Source organism: Rhincodon typus, chromosome 16 (assembly GCF_021869965.1).
Source record: "Rhincodon typus isolate 14 chromosome 16, sRhiTyp1.1, whole genome shotgun sequence".
Lineage (NCBI taxonomy): Eukaryota > Metazoa > Chordata > Chondrichthyes > Orectolobiformes > Rhincodontidae > Rhincodon > Rhincodon typus.
Genome location: NC_063347.1, coordinates 1,029,336 through 1,054,350, shown reverse-complemented (window position 1 = coordinate 1,054,350; position 25,015 = coordinate 1,029,336). Strand labels below are relative to the sequence as shown.

The 25,015-nt window shown below is 42.8% G+C and overlaps 1 protein-coding gene across 2 annotated transcripts in view; it reads left to right on the top strand.

Moving 5' to 3' along the window:
• The window catches only part of stimate (STIM activating enhance), a 123,936-nt gene that overhangs the window by 74,876 nt on the left and 24,045 nt on the right, over positions 1–25,015 (top strand). For both annotated transcript variants that reach the window (XR_007263866.1, XM_048606291.1), the window contains exons 5-6: positions 9,172–9,284; positions 24,683–24,760. Coding sequence is in view for 1 of the 2 variants with exons in the window: in XM_048606291.1 (XP_048462248.1) it covers positions 9,172–9,284; positions 24,683–24,760 (191 nt within the window). In the remaining variant the exon portion in view is untranslated. The remainder of the gene's footprint in view (positions 1–9,171; positions 9,285–24,682; positions 24,761–25,015) is intronic.

Here is a 25,015-nt window from a genome sequence, read left to right as displayed (position 1 = left end):
GACTCTGGCAGAGGCACAGTGAGGGCTGGAAAGCTCGGAGTGGGACTGCGGCAGTGGAAAGGAATGTTGGACTCTCTTAGAGATAGTAGGAATGTTGGACTCTCTCAAGTTTTTTTTGTATCTTAATCAATGTTAATGTGAATGGCGCCATATATGTATGGCGAAGGTACACACTTCTCACTGTATTTTTACATTGAATATATGTGACAATAAATTATTCAATTCAGTTCAGCTCAGCAGGTCTGGCAGCATCTGTGAAGAGAAATGAGTTAATGTTTCAGGTCCAGTGACCCTTCCTCAGAACAGTATCAGAATCTGATGTCTGTTGGTTCAACTACATCATTACAGGCTTATATTGATGTTCTCTCTCTTTCTGTTTCTGTTGCCCATTTAATTCCAGTTTTCTTTTTTTCATTTTTAGATTCTTCATTCTCCTCTTGTGATCAAGCTGCTTTGACTGTAACTAAATATCTCCTGATTCCAAAGTTTAACTCTCTGGAGTACCCAGCATCTGTTATAGTTCCTCTAAAGCCAAGTGCCATGTTAGTACCTCATTTATCTCTGCCTTTCTAGCTGTGCCATGCAATGCTACCTGCAGTTTATTCGCCATATCAGTCAATGTGATCTTTGAAATTTTCCTTAAGACCGCCAGGGACAATCCTACCGTCTGTAGGAAACCCTTCGCTGTTTCCAGTGCCAGGACTTAAACGTATTACAGAACATGGCTTGCTATCCCTTTGTCATAACATTACAGTCCTGTTGTGCGGTGTCTCTTGGGAAAGATTAACCATAAAATGACAGAATTGCACTGATGGTGGATAGGCAATGAATATTCAATGAACATGTGCATGAATTTCAACAATTATTCATTCTGATGAATAGTCACCAGACTTGAAACATTAACTGTGCTTTCTTTCCTACAGATGCTGCTAGACTTGCTAAGTTTTGCCAGCAATTTCTGTTTTTGTTTCAGATCGCCAGCATCCACAGCTCTTTGTTTTATATCAATTATTAGTTCCTGTCTGAAAAAAAAGAGGATAAGTGGTTCAACTATTTCTTACAAAAGTAATTAGGAATATTATTAGATTGGATAGAAGATTGGTTAACTAACAGGAAGCAATGGTTAACTAACAGGAAGCAAAGAGTGGGAATAAATGAGTGCTTTTCTGGTTGGCAATCAGTGACTAGTGCTGTGCCTCAGGGATCAGTGTTGGGACTACAATTATTTACAATTTGCATGGATGATTTAGAGTTGGGGACCACGTGTAGTGTGTCAAAACTTGCAGTTGATGCTAAAATGAGTGGTAGAGCGAAGTGTGCAAAAAGCTCTGAAAGTTTGCAGAGAGATATAGATAGTTTAACTGAGTGGGCAAAGATCTGGCATATGGAGTATGATATTGATAAATGTGAAGTCATCCATTTTGGTAGGAATAACAGTAAAAAGGACTATTACTTGAACGGTAAAAAATTGCAGCATGCTGCTGCGCAGAGGGACCTGGGAGTCCTTGTGCATGAATCACAAAATGTTGGTTTGCAGTTGCAGCAGGTAAGTAAGACGGCAAATGGAATATTGTCCTTCATTGCTAGAGGGATGGAGTTTAAAAACAGGGAGGTTATGCTGCAGCTGTATAGGGTGCTGCTGAGGCCACAGCTGGAGTACTGTGTGCAGTTTTGGTCTCCTTACTTGAGAAAGGATGTACAGGCACTGGAGGGGGTGCAAAGGAGGTTCACTAGGTTGAGTCTGGAGTTGAGAAGGTTGACTTATGAGGAGAAGCTGAGTAGACTGGAATTATATCCATTGGAATTTAGAAGAATAAGAGGGATCTTATTGAAACGTATAAAATTATGAAGGGAATAGACAAGATAGAAGCAGGGAGGTTGTTTCCACTGGTGGGTGAAACTAGAACAAGACAGCATAGCCTCAAAATTAGAGGGACCAGATTTAAGACTGAATTGAGGAGGAACTTCTTCATCCAAAGAATTGTGAATCTGTGGAATTCCTTGCCCAGTGAAGCAGTTGAGGCTTCCTTATTGAATGTTTTTAAAGCTCAGATAATTTTTTGAATGGTAAAGGAATTAAGGGTTATAGTAGGAGGGTGGGTAAATGGAACTGAGGCCATAAAAAGATCAGCCATGATCTTATTGAATGGTAGAGTGGGCTCGAAGGGCCAGATGGCCTACTCCTACTCCTGGTTCTTATGTTATGTTCTTATGTTCAAAGAAGAGATGTATAAAATTGCCAGAAAAAGCAGCAAGCCTGAGAATTAGAAGTATTTTAGAATTCAGCAAAATAGGCCTAAAAATTCGATCAAAGGGTTGGATTAACATAGTATGAGATTAAAATTGCAGGGAATGTAGAAGTTGACCGTAAAGTCTTCTATAAATATGCAAAGAAAAAAAGATTAGTAAAAACAAACATGGATGCTTTGCAGTCAGAAGCAGGGAAATTATAATGAGGGCCAAAGAAATGACAGAAGAATTAAATACACATTTTGATTCTGTCTTCACAAAAGAACAAAGAATAAAAGAGAAGCACGGCATAGAAACAAGCCCTTTGGCCCTCCAAGCCTGTGCCAATCATCATGCCCTGACTAAATTAAAAAACAAACCTTCTGTCCTTATTCAGTCCGTATCCTTCTATTCCCTCCCTATTCATGTAGCCATCCAGATGCCTCTTAAATGTCACCAATGTGCCTGCTTCCACCACCACTTCTGGCATTGCGTTCCAGGCTCCTACCACTCTCTGCGCAAAAAACTTCTCTCGCATATCTCCCTTAAACTTTTCCCACTCACCTTGAACCTGTGCCTGTTGTAATTGAAAATTCAACCCTTGGAAAAAGCTTCTGACCATCCCCCTATTTATGCCTGTCATAATTTTGTAGACCTCTATCAGGTCTCCTCTCAGCCGCCATCTTTCCAGTGAAAATAATCCGGGCAACATCCTGGCGAACCTTCTCCACACTCTCTCCAAATCTTCTACGTCCTTCTGGTAATGTGGTGACCAAAACTGCACACAGTGCTCCAAATGCGGCCAAACAAGGGTTTTATATAACTGCAACATGGCTTGCCAACTCTTGTACTCCATGCCCTGGCCAATGAAAGTAAGCAATGCCACATGCCTTCTTAATCACTTTGGCTACCTGTGTTGCCACTTCTAGGGAACTGTGGACCTGCACGCCTAGATCCGCCTGAATGTTAGCATTCCTAAGAATTCTGCCATTAACAGTATAATTCACGTCTAAATTTGAACCTTCAAAATGCATCACCTCACATTTGCCTGAATTAAACTCCATCTGCCATTTCTGTGCCCAAGTCTTCAATCTTTCTATATCATGTTTTATCCTTTCACAATTATCAGCACTATCAGCAACTACACCATGTCATCTGCAAACTTACTAATCAGACCAGGCACATTTTCCTCCCTATCATTTATATATACTACAAACAACAGAGGACCTAAGACTTATCCTTGTGGAATGCCACTAGTTACTGGTCTCCATTCTGAAAAACACCCAGCGCTACCGTCTGTCTTCTATGACCAACCCAGTTTTGTATCCATCTAGCCAGCCCATCCCGAATCCCATGAAATTTTAGTTTTTCTACCAACCTGCCATGTGGGATTTTATCAAATGCCTTACTAAAGTCCACATGAACTACATCCACAGCCCTTCCCTTATCAATTATCTTTGTCACTTCTTCAAAAGATTCAATCAGGTTCGTGAGACATGACCTTCCCCATGCAAAACCATGCTGCCTGTCACTAACTAGTCCATTTTCTTTCAAATGTGCATATATCTTGTCCCTCCCTGCTTCCTTTCTTTAAACAAGGACCTTGCCTGTGGTCAAAGAAGATGTGAAGACATCTGCTAATGCCCCAGCTATTTCTTCCCTTGCCTCTTGCATTAACCTGGGATAGATCCCATTTGGCCCTAGAGACTTGTCTACCTTAATGCAATTTAGGATAACCAGAACTTCCTCCTTCAATATATTGGCATTCTCTACAGTATTCACACACTCATCCCTGACCTCAACATCAGTCATCTCCTTCTCCGTGAAATGCTGCAGAGCCAAGGTTGAATATGAGGGAGGAATTGAAGGAAATCAGTATTAGAATGAAAATGGTGCTGGGGAAATTAATGAGGTTAAAGGCTGACAAATCACTTGCATCTGATATTTTACATCCCAGCGTATTAAAGGAAGTGCCCCTGGAAATAGGTGATGCATTGGTGGTCGTCTTCCAAAATTCTAAAGACAGTTCCTGCAGATTGGAGAATGGAAGATGTATCTCCACTATTTAAAAAGGGAGAGAGATAAGAAAAAAAAAAGAATTACACACCAGATAACCTAACATAAGTAGTAGAGAAAATGCTAGAGTATAAAATTGTCTGGGTGTTCTTCTGAGGGCCAGGCAGTGACTAGTGATATACGGCAAGGATCAATGCTTGGGCCCCAGCTATTCACGAAAGTTATGAGTAACTGGTTTGAGGAGCCATATACAATATTTCCAAGTTTGCTGATGACATAAAACTCGGTGGGATTGTGAGTTGCGTGGTAATTTAGACAAGTTGAGTGATTGGGCAAACACATAGCAGATGCAGTACAATGTTGCCAAATATAAAGTTGTGTACTTCAGTGTGAAAAACAGAAAGGATGAGTATTATGTAGAAGGTGATAGATTGGGACCTGTATCCTCGTACACCAGTCCTACAGCAAACAATTAAGATGACAAATGGTTTATTGGCCTTCATGCAAGAGGATTTGAGTTCAGAAGTGGGGATTCTTACTGCAGTTATACAGAGCTTTGATGAGAACACAGCTGGAGTAGTGCATGCAGTTTTGGTGTCCCTACTTAAGAAAAAGTAAACTGGCCATAGAGAGTGTGCAGCAGAGGGTCACTAGACTGATACTGGGGATGTTAGGACTGTGCTATGAGAACAGATGGGTCTGTTTACATTAGAATTCAGAAGGATGAGAGGGGATCTGATTGAAACATATACTGTCCTAAGAAATCTGGACAGAACAGATGCATGGAGTGTGTTTTCCCTGTTGGAGAATCTAGAACCATGGAATTGCAGTCTCAGGATGCAGGGTAGGCCATTTACACCTAAGATGAGGAAAGATTTTTTTCATTTAAAGTGTAGTAAACATGTGCCATTTTCTACCGCAGAAAGTGAAGTCACTGAATATGTAGAGTCATAGAGCTGTACAGCACGGAAACAGACCATTCAGTCCAACTCATCCATACCGACCAGATTCCTAAATTAATCACATCCCATTTACCAGCATTTCGCCCATATCCCTCTAAACCCTTCCTATTCATATACCCATCCAGATGCCTTTTAAACGTTGTAGTTGTACCAGCCTCCACCACTTCCTCTGGCACCTCATTCCATACATGTACCACCCTCTGTGTGAAAAGGTTGCCCCTTAGGTTCTTTTAAATCTTTCCCCTCTCACTTTAAACCTATGCCGTCTAGTATTGGACTCTCGCACCCTCGGAAAACATCTTGCCTCTTCAACCTATACATGCCCTTCATGATTTTATAAACCTCTATAAGGCCACCCCTCAGCCTCCGACGCACCAGGAAAAATAGCCCCAGCCTACTCAGCCTCTCCCTTTAGCTCAAACCCTCCAACCCTGGCAACATCCTTGTAAATCTTTTTTGAACCATTTCAATTTTCACAACATCCTTCCTATAGCAAGGAGAATAGAAATGCATGCAGTATTCCAAAAGTGGCCTGATCAATTTCCTGTGTAGCCGCAACATGACCACCCAACTCCTACACTCAATGCACTGACCAATAAAGGTAAGCGTACCAAACGCCTTCTTCACTATCCTGTCTACATGGGACTCCACTTTCAAGGAACTATGAACCTGCAGTTAAGGTCTCTTCGTTCAGCAACACTCCCCAGGACCTTTCCATTAAGTGTGTAAGTCCTGCCCTGATTTGCCTTTCCAAAATATAGCACCTCACATTTATTTAAATTAAACTCCACCTGCCATTCCTTGGCCTATTGGCCCGTCTCATCAAGTATTTACACAGAGAGTGGTGGGTGTGTGGAATGCGCTGCTGGCAGTGGTTGTGGAGTCAGATACATTAGGGACATTTAAGCAACTCTTGGATAGGCACATGGATGATAGTAAAATGTAGGGTATGCAGGATAGTTTGATCTTAGAGTAGGAAAATAGGTTGCATAACATCGTGGTCCGAAGGGCCTGTACTGTGCTGTACTGTTCTATGTTCTATTGAAGAAACAGGTTTTCTTTTTGATTTTAAAGGTATCAAGGGGCAGGTGGAAAAGTGGAAATATGGCATTGAGGTAGGAAATCAGCCATGATCATATTGAATGGCAGAACAGACTTAAAGGGCCTGGTGACCTATTCCTGATCCTCATCTCTGTTTTGATACAATTATCCATTTCAGTGTGTGAAAACAGATTCGCAGAGTAGTAGTTTGATGGTGATAGACTGGGAAGTGTTGATGTGCAAATGAAACCTAAGTGTCCATATATACCAGTTACTGAAAGTAAACATGCAGGTGCACCGACTATTTTGAAAGGCAGTGGTTATGTTGACCTTGATTGCAAGGGTATTTGAACGCAGTATCAAGGACATCTTCATGCAGCTGTACAGAGCCTTGGTGAAACCACACCTGGAGTATTGTGTCCCATTTTGGTCTCCTTATGTAAAGATATTATTGCCTCCCCCTATTATAAAATGGTGATTGCCTAGAGGTGTTATCGCGAGAGTATTAGTCCAGAAACTAGGCTCATGTTCTAGGGAGCCAGATTCAGATCTCACCACGGCAGAATTTGAATTCAGTAAAAAAAATCTTGAATTAAGAATCTATTGATGATCATGAAACCATTGTTGATTGTTGAAAAAACCTATCTGTCTCACTAATATCGTTTAGGGAAGAAAATCTGTCATCCTCACCTGGTTTGGCCTATTTGTGACCCCAGACCCACAGCAATGTGGTTGACTCTCAAAGAAGTGAAAATGGATGGACCAACTTGCATTGACCTAGGCACTGGAAAAGACTACTGCAGAAAAGGCCCTTTTGACCCTGCGATGTCCTCCTTACTAACACCTGGGGGCTAGTGCCAAATATTGGTGAACTATCTTATACTAGTCAAGCAACAGCCTGACATAATTATATCACAGAATCATATCTTGCAGACAGTGTCCCAGACACCACCACCACCTACTATCCCTGGATACATCCTGTCCCACCAGCAGGACAGACCCCAAACAAAGTAGCAGTACATTTGTATACAGTCAGGCTGGTGTTGCTTGTAAGTTCTTAACATTGACTGCAGATGCCATGAAGTTTCATGGCTTCAGTTTAAACTTGGGCAAGGAAACCTCCTGCTGATTGCCATGTACTGTCCTCCCTTGTTTGATGAACCTGTCATCCTGATGAATCTGTTGAACAGCACTTGGAGGAACAATGAGGGTCGCAAGAGCGCAAATCGTACTCTGGATGAGACGATTTCAATGTCCACCACCAAGAATGACTCAGCAGCAGCACTACTGACCAAGCTGGTCGGGTCCTAAAGGACATTGCTGTTAGACTGGGTCTGCAGCAAGTGGTGAGGGAACCAACAAGTGGAAAAATCTGCCTGCTGCAGATGCGTTTGTCTATGACAGTATCAGTAAGAGTGACCACCGTACAGTCCTTGTGGAGATGAAGTGCTGCCTCCACATTGAGAATACCCTCCAGCGTGTTGTGTGGCACTATCACCATGCTAAATGGGACAGACTTCAAACAGATCTAGCAACTCAAGACTGGGCATCCATGAGACGCTGTGAGCCATCACCAGCAGCAGAATTGTACTGCAGCACAATCTGAAACCCTATGGCCCGGCATATCCCCCACTCAACCATTACCGTCAAGTCAGAGTATCATCCTGGTTCAACAATGTGCAGAAGGGCATGCCATGAGCAGCACCAGGCATACCTAAAAATGAGATGTCAACCTGGTAAAGCTACCAAACAGGACTATTTGCTGGCCAAACAGCATAAGCAGCAAGTGATAGAAGAGCTAAGCAGTCCCTCACCCAATGGATCAGATATAAGCTCTGCAGTCCTGCCACATCCAGCCGTAAGTGGTGGTGGATAATTAAACAACTCACTGAGAGGGGAGCAGGCTCCACAAGTATCCCCATCCTCAATGATGGATGAACCAACACATCAGTGCAAAAGATAAGGCTGAAGCATTCGCAACAGTCTTCAGCCAGAAGTGCCAAATGCATGATCCATCTCAGCCTGATCCAGTGGTCACCAGCATCACAGATGCCGGTCTTCAGCCAAAATGATTCACTCCATGTGATATCAAGAAACGGTTGGAGGCACTGGATACAGCAAAGGCCGTGGACACTGATAACATATGGTATGAAGACTTGTGCTCCAGAACTTGCCGGTCCCCTAGCCAAGCTGTTCCAGTACAGTTACAACACTGGTATCTACCTGACAATGTGGAAAATTGCCCAAGTATGTCCTGTACACAAAAAGCAGGGTAAATCCAACCCATCAGTCTGCTCTCGATCATCAGTAAAGTGATGGAAGGTGTCATCAACAGTGCTATCAAGCAGCACCTGCTTAGCAATAACCTGCTCAGTGACGCCCAGTTTGGGTTCCAACAGGGCCATTCAGCTCCTGAGCTCATTACAGCCTTGGTTCAAACGTGAACAAAAGAGCTGAACTCCAGAGGTGAGGTGAGAGTGACAGCCCTTGACATCAAGGCCACTTTTGACAGGGGGTGACATCACAGAGCCCTAGCAAGACTGATATCACTGGGAATCAGGATGAAAATACTGCTCTGGTCCAGTTGAGTATCTTGGTCTTTGGTAATCTCCAGATTGTTGACAGTGAAGGATTCAGCAGTGATAATGCCATTGAACTTCAAGGGGGTGTGGGGTGAGGGTGGTGCTTAAAATCTCACTTAGTGGAGTTGGTCTTTCTTTGCCACTTGTGACTTGTATATTCATAGAATTGTAAAGTGCAGAAAATGCTCTTCAACCTATTGAGTCTGTACCGTCACTTATTACCGCAAGCCTGAATGCGGTTTGGTTTTGACTGCATTTATGCATTGAAATTGAAATCTAATAATCCAGCTGTTAACCAGTTGCATGCAGCACTCACTCCATGTATTAAACTTTAATTGCAGGGGACCCACTGGAGTGCAGTGCCTGGGTTGGACAGTGTGCACTTTACCTGTTAATTATGATGTTGGAGAAGACTGTGGTGATTGTGGTGCTGCTCTTACCTCAGTGGAAGAAGGTTTGTATTCATTGTCCACTTCCTCTTCAACCCCAACTCAAATTGAACTCATCTGTGTTACTGAACTTTCTTACACTTTTGATTCCTTTGGGATGTGGACATTCATGACTAGGCTGTTCATTACCCGTCTGTAATTGCCCTTAGAAAAGTGCAAGCGTGCTCCCATCTTGAACTGTTACAGTCCCATTTGGTGAAGGTACACCCGTAGTGCTGTTAGGAAGGGATTACAGAGTTCAGATCTAATCCATTGGTTTGTGGGATCACTAGTTGTAACTAGTGCATGCCGCGTGTGCTGCTTAGCATGCAGGTAGTCCTGTGTTTTGGCTCCATTAGTTTGCTATCGCATTTTTAGATATGCTTGGTACTGCTCCTGGTATAACCTCCTCCACCCTCATTGAACCAGTATTGATCCCCTGAATTAGTGGTAACGGTAGTCTGGCATATACTAGGCCATGTGGTTATAGATTGTGTCTGAATACAATTCTGCTGCTTCTGATTTCCCACAACACATCATGGATGTCCAGTATTAAATTGCAACATCTATTTGAAATCCATTCTATTTAGCCCAGTTCATAAGGATTGTGTGCTGGCCTCTCCTAGCCGTGGACAGATGCATCAGCTACAGTACATTGAGGGTGAGATCAAGTTCATTCTCCCTCTTGTTGGTTCCCTCACCACCAGCTGCAGTCCCAAATGAGCAGCTCTGTCCTTTAGAACTCAACCAACTCATCAAGTTTCATAATGAATGTTGAAGAACCTCAGTTAGAGTACATATTTTGCCCTTTGCCACCCTCAGTATTTCCTGTATGTGGCTTTCAGCCTGGAGCAGTACTGATCCCTGAGTTGAGAGGGGGTGGTGGGTATGTTCTTTTAATTCATCCAGGAAATGTGGGCATTGGTTAGGCCACCATAAATTGTTCATCCCTAATTGCCCAGAGATAAGAATCAACCACATTGCTGTGGGTCTGTAGTCACATCTGGGCTAGACCAGGTAAGGACAGCAGATTTCCTTCCCTAAAGGACATTAGTGAACGAGGCAGGTTTTTCCAACAATTGGCAATGGTTTCGTGGTCACTGTTAGATCTAATTCCAAACTTTTAAAAATCCCACACGGGATTCAAACCCGGGTCCTCAGAACATGACCCAGATCTCTGTGTTAATAGATCTAGTGATAATATTACTAAGCCATCACCTCCCCTTATCAGCAGGAGCTTTCCTTGGCTATGTTTGACCTGATGCTGTGTGACTTCATGGGGTCTGGAATCAGTATTGAGGACCCCTTGAGTAACTCCCTCATTAGGACAGGAGATCATGATCTACGTTCCCTGTAATTTTTAAAGATCCATTCCGCAGCAGTGGTTTACAGAACTAGAAGTTAATGTGTTCACAAGTTGATCAGCGTGCACGGATCCTCCAAGTGCTTTTACAGCCACACAGCTTCAAGGGAACATTGACCATGATGGTGTTTGAGCAACCGAATCATACCTTACAGATAGTGTCATGCTGGTGCTCCTCTATTCTGAGACAATGCCGTCTAGTCCTAGACTCTCTCATGAGGGGAAACATCCTCAGTATTTACTCTGTCAAGTCCCATAAGAATTGTACATGTTTCAATGCAATCACCTCTCATTCTTTTAAATTCCAATGAGCAGAATCTCAACCTGTTTAACCTTTGCTCATAAGACAATCCCTCCTAGTGAACCTTTACTGAACTGCCTCCAGTGAAATAATACCTTTTCTTAGATACGGGGATAAAAACTGCTTACAGTACTCCAGATGTGGTCTCACTAGCACCTTGTACAGCCGCAGCAAGACTTTCCCATTCTTATACTTCAATCCCCTTGAAATAAGGGTCATCATTCCAACAACCTTCCTGATTATCTTCTGCACTTGTGTGCTAGCTTTCTGTATTTCTTCCTATAATACTCGCAGGTCCCTTCATGTTGCAGTATTCTGCAGTTTTCTCCATTCAAATAATATCGTTCTTTTGTTCTCCCTTCCAAAGAGAAAAATTCACATTTTCCCATATTATACTCCATTTGCCAACTTTTTAACCACTTACTTAACACCTGACGAAGGGGCTACATTCTGAAAGCTTGTGATTTCAAATAAACCTGTTGGACTATAACCTGGTGTCATCTGATATCTGACTTTGTCCACTTCAGTTCAACATCAGTACCTCCACATCTCTGTAAACTGTTTGTATCCCTTTCACAATTTGCCTTTCCATCTCTTTTTGTGTTGTCTGTAAATTTGGCTACAGTACATTCGATTCCTTCTTCCAAGTCCTGTGGAATGCCATTGGGTGCAAATTGCCAACCTGAAAAGAGTCAAGTGACTCTTCGTCAGAACATACAAAAAGATACAGATAGTTTAAGTGAGTGGTGAAAGATATAGCAAATGGAATATCATGTGGAAAAATGTGAAATTGTCCATTTTGGCAGGAAGAACAAAAAGCATTTGATCTAATTGGTGAGAAAATGAGGAGCTCTGAGATAGAGTAATAATGTCTACAGCACAGAACAAGGTGCTTTGGTCCATCAAGTTTGCGCCAGTCAAAAACAAGCACCTATCTGTTCTAATCCCAGAGGGATCTGAGGGTCCTTATCCAAGAATTGTAAAAGGTTGGTTTGCAGGTTCAGCAAGTAATTAGGAAAGGTAATGAAATGATATCACTTATTGCAAGATGACTAGAATACAGAAATGAGGTTATGTTTCAGTTATCCAGGACATTAGTGAGATAACACCTGAAGTACTGTGCACAGTTTTTGATCGCTTTATTTAAGTAAATACATTGGAGGTAGTTTAGAGAAAATATATTGGACTAGAACCTAGAGTGGATGATTTGTCTTTTCAGGAAAGGTTGAACAAGCCAGTCTTGCATCCACTGGAGTTTAAAAGGGTAAGAGGTTATATAATATCCTAATGAGACCTGAACAGGTAGAGATGGAGCAGATGTTATCTCTGATGAGATGATCTACAACTCAGCTGTTTGAAAATCAGGGGCAATTACTTAAAACAGAGATAGTGTCAGACCCAGACTCTTCTGTCCGACTTGTCCATGCCGATGAGGTATCCTAAACTCATCCCGTTCCACTTGCCAGCATTTGGCCCATATCCATCGAAACCCTTCCTATTCATATTCCTATCTAGATGCCTTTTAAATGTTGTAATTCTACCCGCATCCACCACTTCCTCTGGCGGCTCGTTCTATACACACAGCACCATCTGCATGAAAAGGTTGCCCCACAAGTTCCTTTTGGATCTTTCCCCTCTCACCTTAAACCTATGCCCTTCAGCTTTGGACTCCCCTAACCTGGGGAAAAGACCTTGGTTATTCACCCTACCTATGCCCCCCATGACTTTATAATCTTCTGGAGGATGAGAAGGGGGATTTAATAATGCGAAATGAGGAAATAGCCAAGGTGTTGAACAGGTATTTTGTGTCAGTCTTCACTGTGGAAGACACAAATAACATGCCAATAATTGATGACAAGGAGGCTATGGCAGGTGAGAATCAACAAAAAAATCATTATCACTAAAGAGGTATTGTTGGACAAGTTACTGCTGTTAAAGTTGGATCTGGCGCTGTTGGAATGCATCCCAGGGTACTAAAGAGAGGGCAGTGGAAATAACAAATGTACTCGTGGTAATTTACCAAAATTTGCTGGACTCTGAGGCGGTTCCAGTAACTATACGCCCATTAGCTTAACTTCTGTAGTGGGGAAAATGCTTGAATCTATAATCAAGGAAGAAATAGTGAGAACAAAAACAGAAGTTGCTGGAAAAGCTCAGCTGGTCTGGCAGCATCTGTGAAGAAAAAAAATCAAAGTTACTCTGATTTTTCTTCACAGTCTATGAGCTGACACGGAGCTAGCTGGGTGAGTGTCAGGTTTTCTGCACATGTAAGTAAAGGGTGACTTGGTAACAGGGTACCAGCCTTTGAGGTATTATTTCAGTGATGACGAGAGAAAAACACGCCCCTAAAGAGATTAACTTGCAACAGTAGTCTTTGAGTTGGGGTAAGCATTTCTGACATCTTGCCACTATTTGGGAAGCTTTACTCATTTGATCTTGCCGTCAAAGACTGAGCCCAGTATGTGGAAGGAATACATATTTTTTCTGCGTAAATGACATTGGGGCAGATGAAAAGCAACAAGTAATTCTTATGACCCCTGCGGGTCCGCAAGCATTTTCGGTTATCAGAAGTCTGACCTTCCCAGAGACACCAGATACTAAAACCTTTCAAGAGTTGACAGATTTAGCTAAGGAATATTACAACCCTAAGCCTCCTCTAATTCTCAAACTGCCTAGTAAAACCGATAGCATATGAGACCCAGGGGAATCCTTGTTGGGATTTTTGCTGAGGTTAAGATAACTGGCAGAGGCATGTAATTTTAGTTTAACCCTAAGTGATACGCCGAAAGACTGTTTGGTATGTTGCATTAATGATGTGGCCATGCAAAAGCACCTCCTAGCTGAAGCTGAACTGGACTTCATACAGGCAGTACAGCTGGCTTTGTCATGAGAAAATGTGGCAAGTGGAGCTTATGAGTTACAGCATATTCTGATGGAAGTGGAAACTCTCACCGGGCCAACTGAGCTTGGGGAGCACCACTTGAATGAAGATAATAGCATTGCCTCACTCAATACATATCCTGAACAGAGGGACTCCAGGTAATCCCGGAGCAAATCCCAAAACAAAGCCAAGCCTCATTCAGACAGTAGGCCATTGTAGTTGCTGCTGCTATGCAGACTTGAGACAGCAAAAGAGTCCCACTGGGCCTGAATTGAGTAACAGACCTCATAGGCCGGTATCCAGGCAAGTGCACACCCTGAAAAGTTCACATACAGCTGCTTTGGAACAGTTAAGTTGCTTAGCAGCATGTAAATCAGAGCCAGTCAAAATAAACGTCTGGTTAAATGGTCACCCAGTTCTAATGGAGGTTGATATGGGTGTGACTGTATCAGTGATTGCAGAACCAGTCATTACCAAAATTCTCTCTGGACTCTAACCCTTAAGTTTGCGTCAGACCTCAGCCAGGCTGAGAACCTACACTGGGGAACCTTTACAGATTAAGGTTACAACTTTGATTCTGGTCTCTTATGAGAAGCAGCTGGTTCAGTTAGCACTAATTGCAGTAAAAGACTCAGGCCCAAGCTAAAGGGGGCAAAATTGGTTGTGAAAGATTCAACCAAATTGGCTCAATATTTTTCGATTGGAAGATGGCTTTCCGAGTGAAATCCTAACTAAATACCCAGCCGTCTTTCAGGAAGGCCGATGGACTATCCAAGGGGCCTAGGTCACCTTACACATTGACTAAGAAGCAATTCCACGATTCTGTAAGGTCTGCTCAGTGCCATTTGCCTTGAGTGCAAAAGTAGAGGCAGAAATCAGGAGGCTGGAAAGCAAAGAAAGCATCGAACCAGTCCAGGTTGCTGAATGGGCAGCACCGGTCGTACCATTTGTGAAGCCCAGCGGGTCAGTTCGCCTTCGCTCTTAGACAGACGGTAAACCACTTTTCTCACCTGGATAAACATCCAATTCTTCACATAGAAGAACGATATGTAAAACTGGCAGGGGGCTGTCCTTCATGAAGCTGGACATGAGCCATGTGTACCTCCAATTGCGATTGAACAAAAAACTATACAGCTCAGGAACAGGCCCTTTGACCCTCCAAGCCTGCGCCATTTTGCCCTTCCATGCTAAAACTGTCTTCATTTACAGGACCAGTATCCCTCTATTCCCTTCCTATTCATGTATTCATCCAGGTGCTTCTTGAATGTTGCTATTGTGTCTGCTTCCACCACCACCTCTGGCAGCACGTTCCAGGCACTCACCACCCTTTGTGTGAAAATCGTGCCTCGCTCATCTCTTTTAAACTTGCCCCTTTCATCTTAAACTTGTGTCCTCTAGTAATTGACCTCTCTACCCTATGAAAAAACCTCATATTTTCCACTCTATCCATGCCATTCACAATCTTATAAACTTCTTTCAGGTCGCCCCACAACCTCCTGCACTTCAGTGAAAACAAACCCAGTGTATCCAACCTTTCTTCATAGCTAAAATCCCCCATACTAGGCAACATTCTGGTAAACCTTTTCTGTACCCTCTCCAAAGCATCCATATCCTTCTGGTAGTGTGGTGACCAGAACTGTACACAATATTCCAAGTGTGGCCTAACTAACGTTCTACAAAGCTGCAGCATAACGTTTGTCCTTATGCTCAATGCCCATTCCAATGAAGGCAAGCATGCCAAAGGCCTTTTTTACTACCTTATCTACCTGCGCTGCCACCTTCAATGATCTGTGGACCTGCACACCCAGATCCCTCTGCATATCAATACTCCTAAGGGATGTGCCATTCATGGCATAATTTCCACCTGTACTTGATCTTCCAAAATGCATCACCTCACATATGTCCAGATTATACTCCAGACAACTTCCAGTTCCTAGAATGAGCAGACGTAAAAGTATCTAAATCACAAGTAGCTGTATTCTATACTGTTGAGGGGGACAAGAGAAGAAATAGCTGTGCCCTGGCAATAATTTCCAATTCTTCTCTGGCCACAGGAGTGATGCCAGAGGACTGGAGGATAGCCAATATGGTACCATTACTCAAGAAAGGATGAAGGGATAAACCAGGATGCTACAGGCCATTAAGTCTAACATCAGTGGTGAGATGATGATTGGAAGAAACTCAAAGGAACAGGAGGATGATTAGTTGTTAATGCCATTACACACCCCATGTTGTTAGTCACTAACAGTCCCCTTTAACGACTGCTCACCCTCCCAGCCTGATCATTAGCAACTCCTTTGTCTGTCCGACTGTCTTTCTCTCTCTTTGGGCTCTATCCTAACGTTTACTCCCTACCCCACCCAACTCCCTAATTTCTGCATATAAATTGACATTTTCCCAGCCACCATCAGTTCTGAGGAAGGGTCACCGGACCCGAAACGTTAACTCTGTTTTTTCCTTCGCAGATGCTGCCAGACTTGCTGAGCTTTTCCAGCAACTTTGTTTTTGTTCCTGATTTACAGCATACACAGTTCTTTTGGTTTTTAATCAGAGGATGATATGAGATGTTTTTGTGACTGGAAGTCTGTGTCCAGTGAGGTCACATAGAGATCAATTTTGTGCCCTTGCTGTTTATGGTATATATAAATGATGGAGACTTGAATGTAGGCGGGTTGATCAGTAAGTTCAGAGAGAAAACAAAAATTGATGGGGTACGAGAAAATGAGGAAGATATGCTTAGATTGCAGGTGGATATATTTGGGCAGGTCAGATGGGCTGGGCTGATAATGGCAGATGGAATTCAATCTGGATAAATGTAAGGTGATGCCTATGGGCAGGGCAAAAAAGGCAAGGGAATAAGTGATGAACAGCAGGACCCTGGGAAACACTGAAGGTCAGAGAAACCGTGGTGTGCGTATCCATTAGTCCATTAAGGTAGCGGGACACATGATAAAGTGGTTAAAAAGGCATATACTTGCTATTATTAGCTGAGGCGTAATGTTTAAGAGCAGGGAGTTTATGCTGGAACTGTGTAAAACATTGGTTTGGCCATAGCTAGGGTCTTGTGTGTAGTTCTGGAATCTGCATTGTAGGAGGGATATAATAGCACTAGAGAGAAGAGTCCAGAAGAGATTTGTCAGGATCTTGCCTAGACTTGAGAGTTTGGTTGTGAACAGAGATTGAACAGGCTGGAATTGTTTTCATTGAATCATATGGTGCAGACGCAGCTCTTTGGCCCATCGAGTCTGCACCGACACGTGACAAGCACCTGACTTTCAACTTCACTTGTCCATAGCCTTGAATATTACGATGTGCGAAGTGCTAAATCCAGGTACTTGTTAAAGGATGTGAGTCAATTCACCTCCACCACTGCTCAGACAACACATTCCATTCCGTCACCACCCTCTGGGTAAAAAAATGTTTTTCATCTCATACCCCCTAAACCTCCTGTCCCTCACCTTGAACTTGTGATCCCTCATTACTGACCCTTCAACTTAGTGAACAGCTGCTCTTTATCCACTCTGTCCGTGCCCCTCATAATCTTGTATACCTCAACCAGATCGCTCCTCAGTCTTGTCTGTTCGAAAGAAAACAACCCCAAGCCTATCCAGCCTTTCCTCATAATTTAAATTTTCCATCCCAGCCAGCTTCCTAATGAATCTCCTCTGCACCCCTTTGAACAGGGATTTATGAATCATAGAATCATAGATGTCTGTAGCATGGAACCAGGCCCTTTGGCCCAACTCACCATGCCGCCCAGTTTTCACAATTTAAACTAGCCCCAATTGCCTGTGTTTTGTCCATATCGCTCCATACCTATCCCAAACAATGTGCTGTCTAAATGTTTCTTAAATGACGAAATTGTACTCACAACATGATTGCCTTAACGTCATTTAAGGTATTGCTTAAAACCACAACTTTATAAACCAGAATATCACAAGAAAGATTTGACATTAGTATTTCATCTTCTACTTAAGTTTAAATCTCACATTGGCTACAAACGGCTTGCTGTGTTATTAAAGTGGACCACACTTCAATCTTAACGATTCGTTTCAAAATATTTTCCCTTTAGCGTAACTACTTTTTCTGATAATCCTGATCATAACATGGGTTAAATGCATTCCAGCAATTTTTCCCCCAAGGTGAGTAGGTTAAATCCCTCATCAGAATGAGAAGCACATCACAGCACACTCCAAACAAACAAGAAATATTGAAAACTGCCACGTTGAAATGAATATATAACATTAATAATGCCTGAACTTAGGTACAATTTAGAGAAAATTCACTTCTAAAAGCCAGAATTGAAATTAAGACCAGTACTGAAGACATATAATATTCATCGTGAATGGTGCTGTCTGCCCACTGGGCAGCCAGAAGGTACACTTTGCAAGGTAGACGTGGATCTTCGCACATCAGCTTAAGTCATCTTCTTACTCGCCACAAACTTTCACACATGTATTTATAGAAAAGTACAAGCGTTCAGTTGAGACTGGGATTTAGAAGTTCCAGTTTTATAGTTTAGAGTCCAGTGAATTTTGCCAACATTACCCACCAACATATGGCTTCACAGCAACAAATAACACTGACTTTTGTTTCAGAGATAGTAGGAACTGCAGGTGCTGGAGAATCTGAGATAACAAGGTGTAGAGCTGGATGAACACAGTAGGCCAAGCAGCATCAGAGGAGCAGGAAGGCTGACGTTTCGGGCCTATTTTGTGTTGTGTTTGGGTGAGGACCAAAGTCAGTAAAGAGATAAATGTATCCAAACACTACTGCAATATGTCTCATTAGTGACATTAATCTGACAGAAAAAGCTGACTCTATTTTGCTAGCCTGCTGGATGATAACTGGGTAATCGTGATGTAAATCTTTGAGCCATGCATGACATCCACATTTTCCTGGACCCTCCTTGAAATTGAGGGGCACAGATAGGGTAGACAGAAAGGAACACTCCCCTTGGTAGAGGGATCAATGACCAAGGATGCATAAATTTAAGGTAAGGGGCTGGATGTTTAGAGGAAATGAGGAATATTCTTTTCACCCAGAATGTAGTGGGAATCTGGAACTCATTACCTGTAAGGGTGGTAGAGCATTAACTCTCAAAACATTTACGTATTTTGATGTACACTTGCGGTGTGGGCCAAGTGCTGGAAAATGGGATTCGAATAGTTAGCTGATTGTTTTTTGAGTAGTGCAGACTTGATGGACCAAAGGGTCTTTTTCCATGCTGTAGACCTCTATAACTAAAGGTTGTAAGGATAAGCCAATAGACACAAACCAGTTATTTTAACTTCAGTGGCAGGGCAGCTTCTAGAGACAATTATTCAGAATGGAATTAGGAGTTGCATGGAGGAAGGTGGATTGTTTAGGAGGCAGGACAGATTTCTAAAAAGAAGATCATCTTTAATTGCTGGAAGTTTTTGAAAGGTATCAAAGGCCCAATGATGGTAACACTGTTGATATGATATACATGTGCTTTCAGAGGATGTTTGATGCAGTACCATAAAACAGAGCTGTGAGGAAAGTTATAGGTCATGGTGTAAAAGGGACAAGAGCAACACAGACACTAAATTGACTGAGTCATAGAAAACAGAAAGTAACAGTCAATGTATATTTTTCAGGCTGCAGAAAGGTTTCTGGTGGAGTTCCCCAGAGGTCATTAGAGCTGTACAGTACGGAGACAGTTCCTTCGGCCCCATCTGGTCCATACTGACCAAAAAGTCCATCCATACTAACCCCATTTCCCTGCATTTGGCCTATATCCTTCTAAACCTTTCCTAACTATTTATTTGTCCAAATATCTTTTAAACGTTGTTAATGTACCTATCTCAACCACTTCCGCTGGCAGCTCATTCCATATGCATACCACCTTCTGTGTAAAAAAGTTGTCCCTCAGGCTCCCATTTATTCTTTCCCCTCTTAAACTGATGCCCTCTAGACCTCGATTCCCCATCCCTTGGAAAAAGACTGAGTGCATTCATCCTACCCATGCCTCTCATGATCTTATACACTTCTATAAGATCCTCCCTCATTCTCCTACGCTCTACAGAAAAATGTCCTAGATGGTCAACCCTCCTCCTATAACTCAGTCTTTTGAGTCCTGGCAACATCCTCGTAAATTTCTTCTGCACTCTTTCCAGTTTAATAACATCCTTCCTATAGCAAGGTGACCAAAACTGAACACAATATTCCAAGTGTGGCCTCACCAAAGTCCTGTACAACTGCAACATAACTTCCCAACTTCTGTACTCAGTGCCCTGACTGATAAAGGCCAACAGCCTTCTTCACTGCCCTCTCTATCCATGACTCCACTTTCAGAGAACCATGCACCTAAACTCCAAATTCCTCTGTTTCACTACACACTTTAAGGCCCCACCATTCACCACAAAACCCCTACCTTGATTTGACTTTCCAAAATGCAACACCTCACACTTATCTACATTAAACTCCATTTGCCATTTGTCGGCCCACTTCCCCAACTGACCAAGATCGTGCTGCAATTTCTGATAACCTTCCTCACTGTCCATGATACCGCCTATTTTAGTGTTATCTGCAAACTTACTAATCATGCCTTGTACATTCTCATCCAAATCATTGATATAGATAACAAACAGCAATGGGCCCAGCACCAAACCCTGAGGCACACCACTAGTCACAGACCTCCAGTCTGACAAGCATCCTTCCATTATTACCCTCTGCTTCCTACCATTAAGCCAATTGCTACCATTAATCTAATTTGCCAACTCTCCCTGGATTCCATGTGATCTAACCTTCCAGAGCAGCCTACTGTGTGGAACCTTATCAAAGGCTTACTGAAATCCATACAGACTTTTGCTGCCTTGCCCTCATCAACCTTCCAGATGACTTCATCAAAGAACTCTAACCAATTTGTGAGGTATGATCTCCCACGCATGAAGCCAAGCTGACTACTCCTAATCAAACCCTGTCTTTCCAAATGCATGTATATCATATCCCTCAGAATCTTCTCAAGTAACTTACCTACCACAGATGTTAAGCTTACTGTTCTATGGTTTCCAGGGTTTTCTTTGCAGTCCTTCTTAAATAAGGGCACAATATTTGTTACCCTCCAGTCTTCCAGGACCTCACCCATGGCTAACGATGATGCAAATATATCAGTCAGGGTCCCCGCAATTTTGTCTCTTGCCTCTTGCAGTGTTCTTGGATATATCTGGTTAGGATCGGGAGATTTATCCACCTTCATACATTCTAATACGACCAACACCTCCTCTACTGTGATATGGACTGTCCCCAAGTTATCACCACTAATTTCCCAAGTGTTCATGTGTTTCTCCACAGTAAACGCAAAGGAGAAATATTCATTGAGGACCTTGCCCATCTCCTGCAGTTCCACACATACATGTCCACTTTTGAGGGGTCCTATTCTCTCTCTAGTTATTCTTTTTCCTTCAATATACTTAAAGAATCTCTTTGGGTTCCCTCTAATCTTCTCAGTCAAACCTATCTCGTGCCCCCTTTTCACCCTCCTGATTTCCTTCTTCAGTAAACTTCTGTATCCCCTATATACTTCCAAGGATTTCCATGATCCCAGCTGCCTGTACTTGATACATGCCTCCTTTTTTCTGATCAAAGCCTCAATATCTGTTGTCATCCAGGTTCTCTATGCAGGCCAACTTTACCCTTCACCCTCACAGGAAAGTATAGATCTTGAACTCTAGCTATCACATTTCTAAAGGACTCCCACTTGCCAGAGGACCCTTTGCCTGCAAACAAACTACTCCAGTCAACCCCTGCAAGCTCCTGTCTAATTCCATCAAAATTCACCTTGTCCCAGTTTAGAATTGAACCTGTGGACCAGTTTTGTCCTTCTCCATAACTTTTTTAAAATTAATAGAACTATGGTCACTGATCCCAAAGTGCTCTCCCACTGTCACTTCAGTCGCTAGGCCTGCCCTATTTCCCAAGAGTAGGTTGAGTTTTGTCCCTTCCCAAGTAGGACCCTCTATATACAGTTTGAGGAAATTTTCCTGAACACATTTAACAAATTCCACTATGGCAGTCCCAGTCAATGTTAGGAAAATTAAAATCATCCACTATGACGACTCTATTGCCTCTGCATATTTGTTCCTCTAATTCCCATTGACTATTTGGGGGCCTATAGTACAACCCAATAACGTCACCATCCCCTTCTTATTTCTTATCTCCACCCACAAAGCCTCACTGGATGATGCCTCAGTTGTTTAATCTCTGAATACTGCTGTGATATTCCCCTTAATCAAAAATACAACTCCCCCTCCCCTCTTACCCCCATCTCTGTCCCACCTAAAGCACCTACAGCCTGGCACATTAAGCTATCAGTCCTGTCCCTCTCTTAGCCATGTAATATCCCAGCCGAATGTACCTGTCCACACCCAGCCTTACTTATCAGCCCTCTTGCATTGAAATAGATGCAATTTAATCCAATAGGCATTCCTCGCTCCCTGTCATGTTCCGACCTGTCTCTTCAACTTGCTATTTCTGATTACTGTATCTCCTTCCAGCTTCACATTTGCCTCCCAGCTGTTGAGGATCCCATCCACCTGCCAATCTAAGTTAAACCCTCCCTTGTAGCACTAGCAAATCTGCCCGCCATGATATTGGCCCCCTCCAGTTCAGGTGCAACCTGTCCCTCTTGAACAGGTCACCTCTGCCCCAGAAAAGATCCCAATGATCAAAGAATCTGAATCCCTGCTCCCTGCACCAATTCTTTAGCCACTCATTCGTCTGTCATGGCCTCCTGTTCTTACCGTCACTAGTATGTGGCACTGGAAGTCGATTACCATGTCAAGGTCCTAGTTTTTAACTCTTTTCCTAGCTCTCTATAATCAATCCACAAATCTCATCCCTATTTCTACCTATTTCATTTGTTTCAATGTGCACAATGACTTCTGGCTGCTCACTCCCCCGCCTTGAGAACGTTCTGCAGCCACTGGGACCTTTGGTTTTCTTGATATCATAGAATCCCCTACAGCGTGGAAGCAGGCAATTTGGCCCATCAAGTCACACCAACCCTCCGAAGAGCATCCCACCCAGACCCACCTCTCTGCCCTATCCCTGTAATCGTGCATTCCCCGTGGCTAACCCACCTAACCTGCACAACCCTAGAAACTATGGGCAATTTAGAATGGCCAATCCATCTAATTTGCACATCTTTGGACTGTGGAAGGAAACTAAGAATCCAGAGGAAACCCACACAGACACAGGGAGAATGTGCAAACTCCACACAGGCAGTTGTCTGAGGCTGGAATCTAACCTGGGTCCCTAGCGCTGTGAGGCAGCAGTGCTAACCACTGAGCCACCGTGCTGATACATCTTAATGATCTTGAGTTTGGTGTGCAGCAAACAATTTTAAAATTTGTAGGGGACTCAACTTGGAAAGTTGTAAATTGTGAGGAGGACAGTGTACAACAGGATAGAGACAGGTTGGTGAAGTTATGGTTGGAGTTAGACCCCACTTGGAATACCGTGGACAGATATGGGCCACCACATTCTTAGGAGGGATTTTTGGCCCTGGATGGTGTACAATGTTAGTTTACGAAAATGATACCTGAACTTCAGGGTTAAGTTATGAGGAGAGATTACACAAATTAGGCCTGTTTTCTCTAGAATTTAGACGGTTGAGGGTCATCTGAACTAAGTCTTCAGCATATAAACAGGAAAAGACAGGATAGGTAAAGATAAATTATTTCCACAGATGGCCGTTGATGCTACATCAGTTGTTAATTTTAAATTTGAAGGAGAGAAGCTTTTATTGAGCAAAAGTATAAGGGATATGGGCCAAAGGCAGATGTATGGAGTTAGGCCACAGAGCAGCCACAATCTCATTGAATGGCAGAACAGACTCAAGAGACTGAATGGCCTGCACCTGTTCCTTGGAGTGGCCAGATCACTGGCGGATGAGTTTCAATGCAGAGACGTGTGAGTAGATGTATTTTGGTAAAATTCACATTGAAAGTCAATACAAAATAGGGTATATAATTCCTAGCAGTGGGTACGAAAGCACAGGGACCTGGGTGTATCTGTGCATAGATTATTGAAAGTGGCAGGACAGGTGAAGAGAGCTTTAATAAAGGATACAGTGTTCTTGGTTTTATTATAGGAGCATAGAGTACAAAAGCAAGGAGGTGATGCTGAACTTGTATAAGACACTTGTTGACCCACCTGGAATATTGTGTACAGTTATACCTGCCAAGGATGTGAATGCATTGGAGTGAGTACAGAAGTGTTTTATAACAGTGGTTCTAAGTATGAGGAACTTCAATTATGAGGACAGATTGAAGAAGTTGAGACTGTTCTCCTTGGAAAGAGAAAAGCTAGAGGAAACCTGATAAAGTTTTTCGAAATCATGAGGAGGCTGGATAGAGTTTACCGGGAGAAATTGTTCCCAATCATAAAAGTAGGTGCAAATTTGAAGTGATCTCCAAAAGAAACAGAGGTGAAGTGAGGAGAAACCTTTTCACTACGCAAGTAGTTTGAGTATGGAATGCATTGCCTGGAAATGCGGTGGAGGCAGGTTCAAATGCAGTATTCAAGAAGCATTTGGTAATTATTTGGATAAAAATTATATACAAGGGTAGAGGGGGAAAAGAAGCAGGAGATTGGCATTAGGTTATGATGCACATTTTACGCACCAATACAGGCACAGTAGGCTAGATGGTCGTCTCCAGTGCTGTAATACTTCTGTTTTTCTGTGGTGGGTATGCCAATTTTTTCAATTGCATTCAATTATCTTTCTGGTATGCAAGGGAATTATAGGTGGGGTGGTTGTGATGTGGTCCATGGGAAGGGATTATGGGATTAAACCTGCTTAGTAAAATAACCTTTCGTCATTTGTGCATTGCTTTTCTGATTTTCTTCACAGGTAGCTTTACTCAATCCAATCCAGAACCCACAGTTGGAGCTGGCGATTGTGATGCTCATTGTTCCTTTTTTTGTCAATGTAAGTAGCCCTTTCAGATTGACCTTTACTGAAGGTACCTGAACTGAGCCACTTGAGTGAGTTCAAAAACAAAGTTGCCGGAAAAGCTCAGCAGGTCTGGCAGCATCTGTGAAGGAGAAAACAGAATTAACGTTTCGGGTCCGGTGACCCTTCATCAGAACTGAGATCTGAGGAAGGGTCACCGAACCTGAGTTAGTTGAGGAAGTGTTCACGGACCCGAAACGTTAACTCTGTTTTCTCCTTCACAGATGCTGC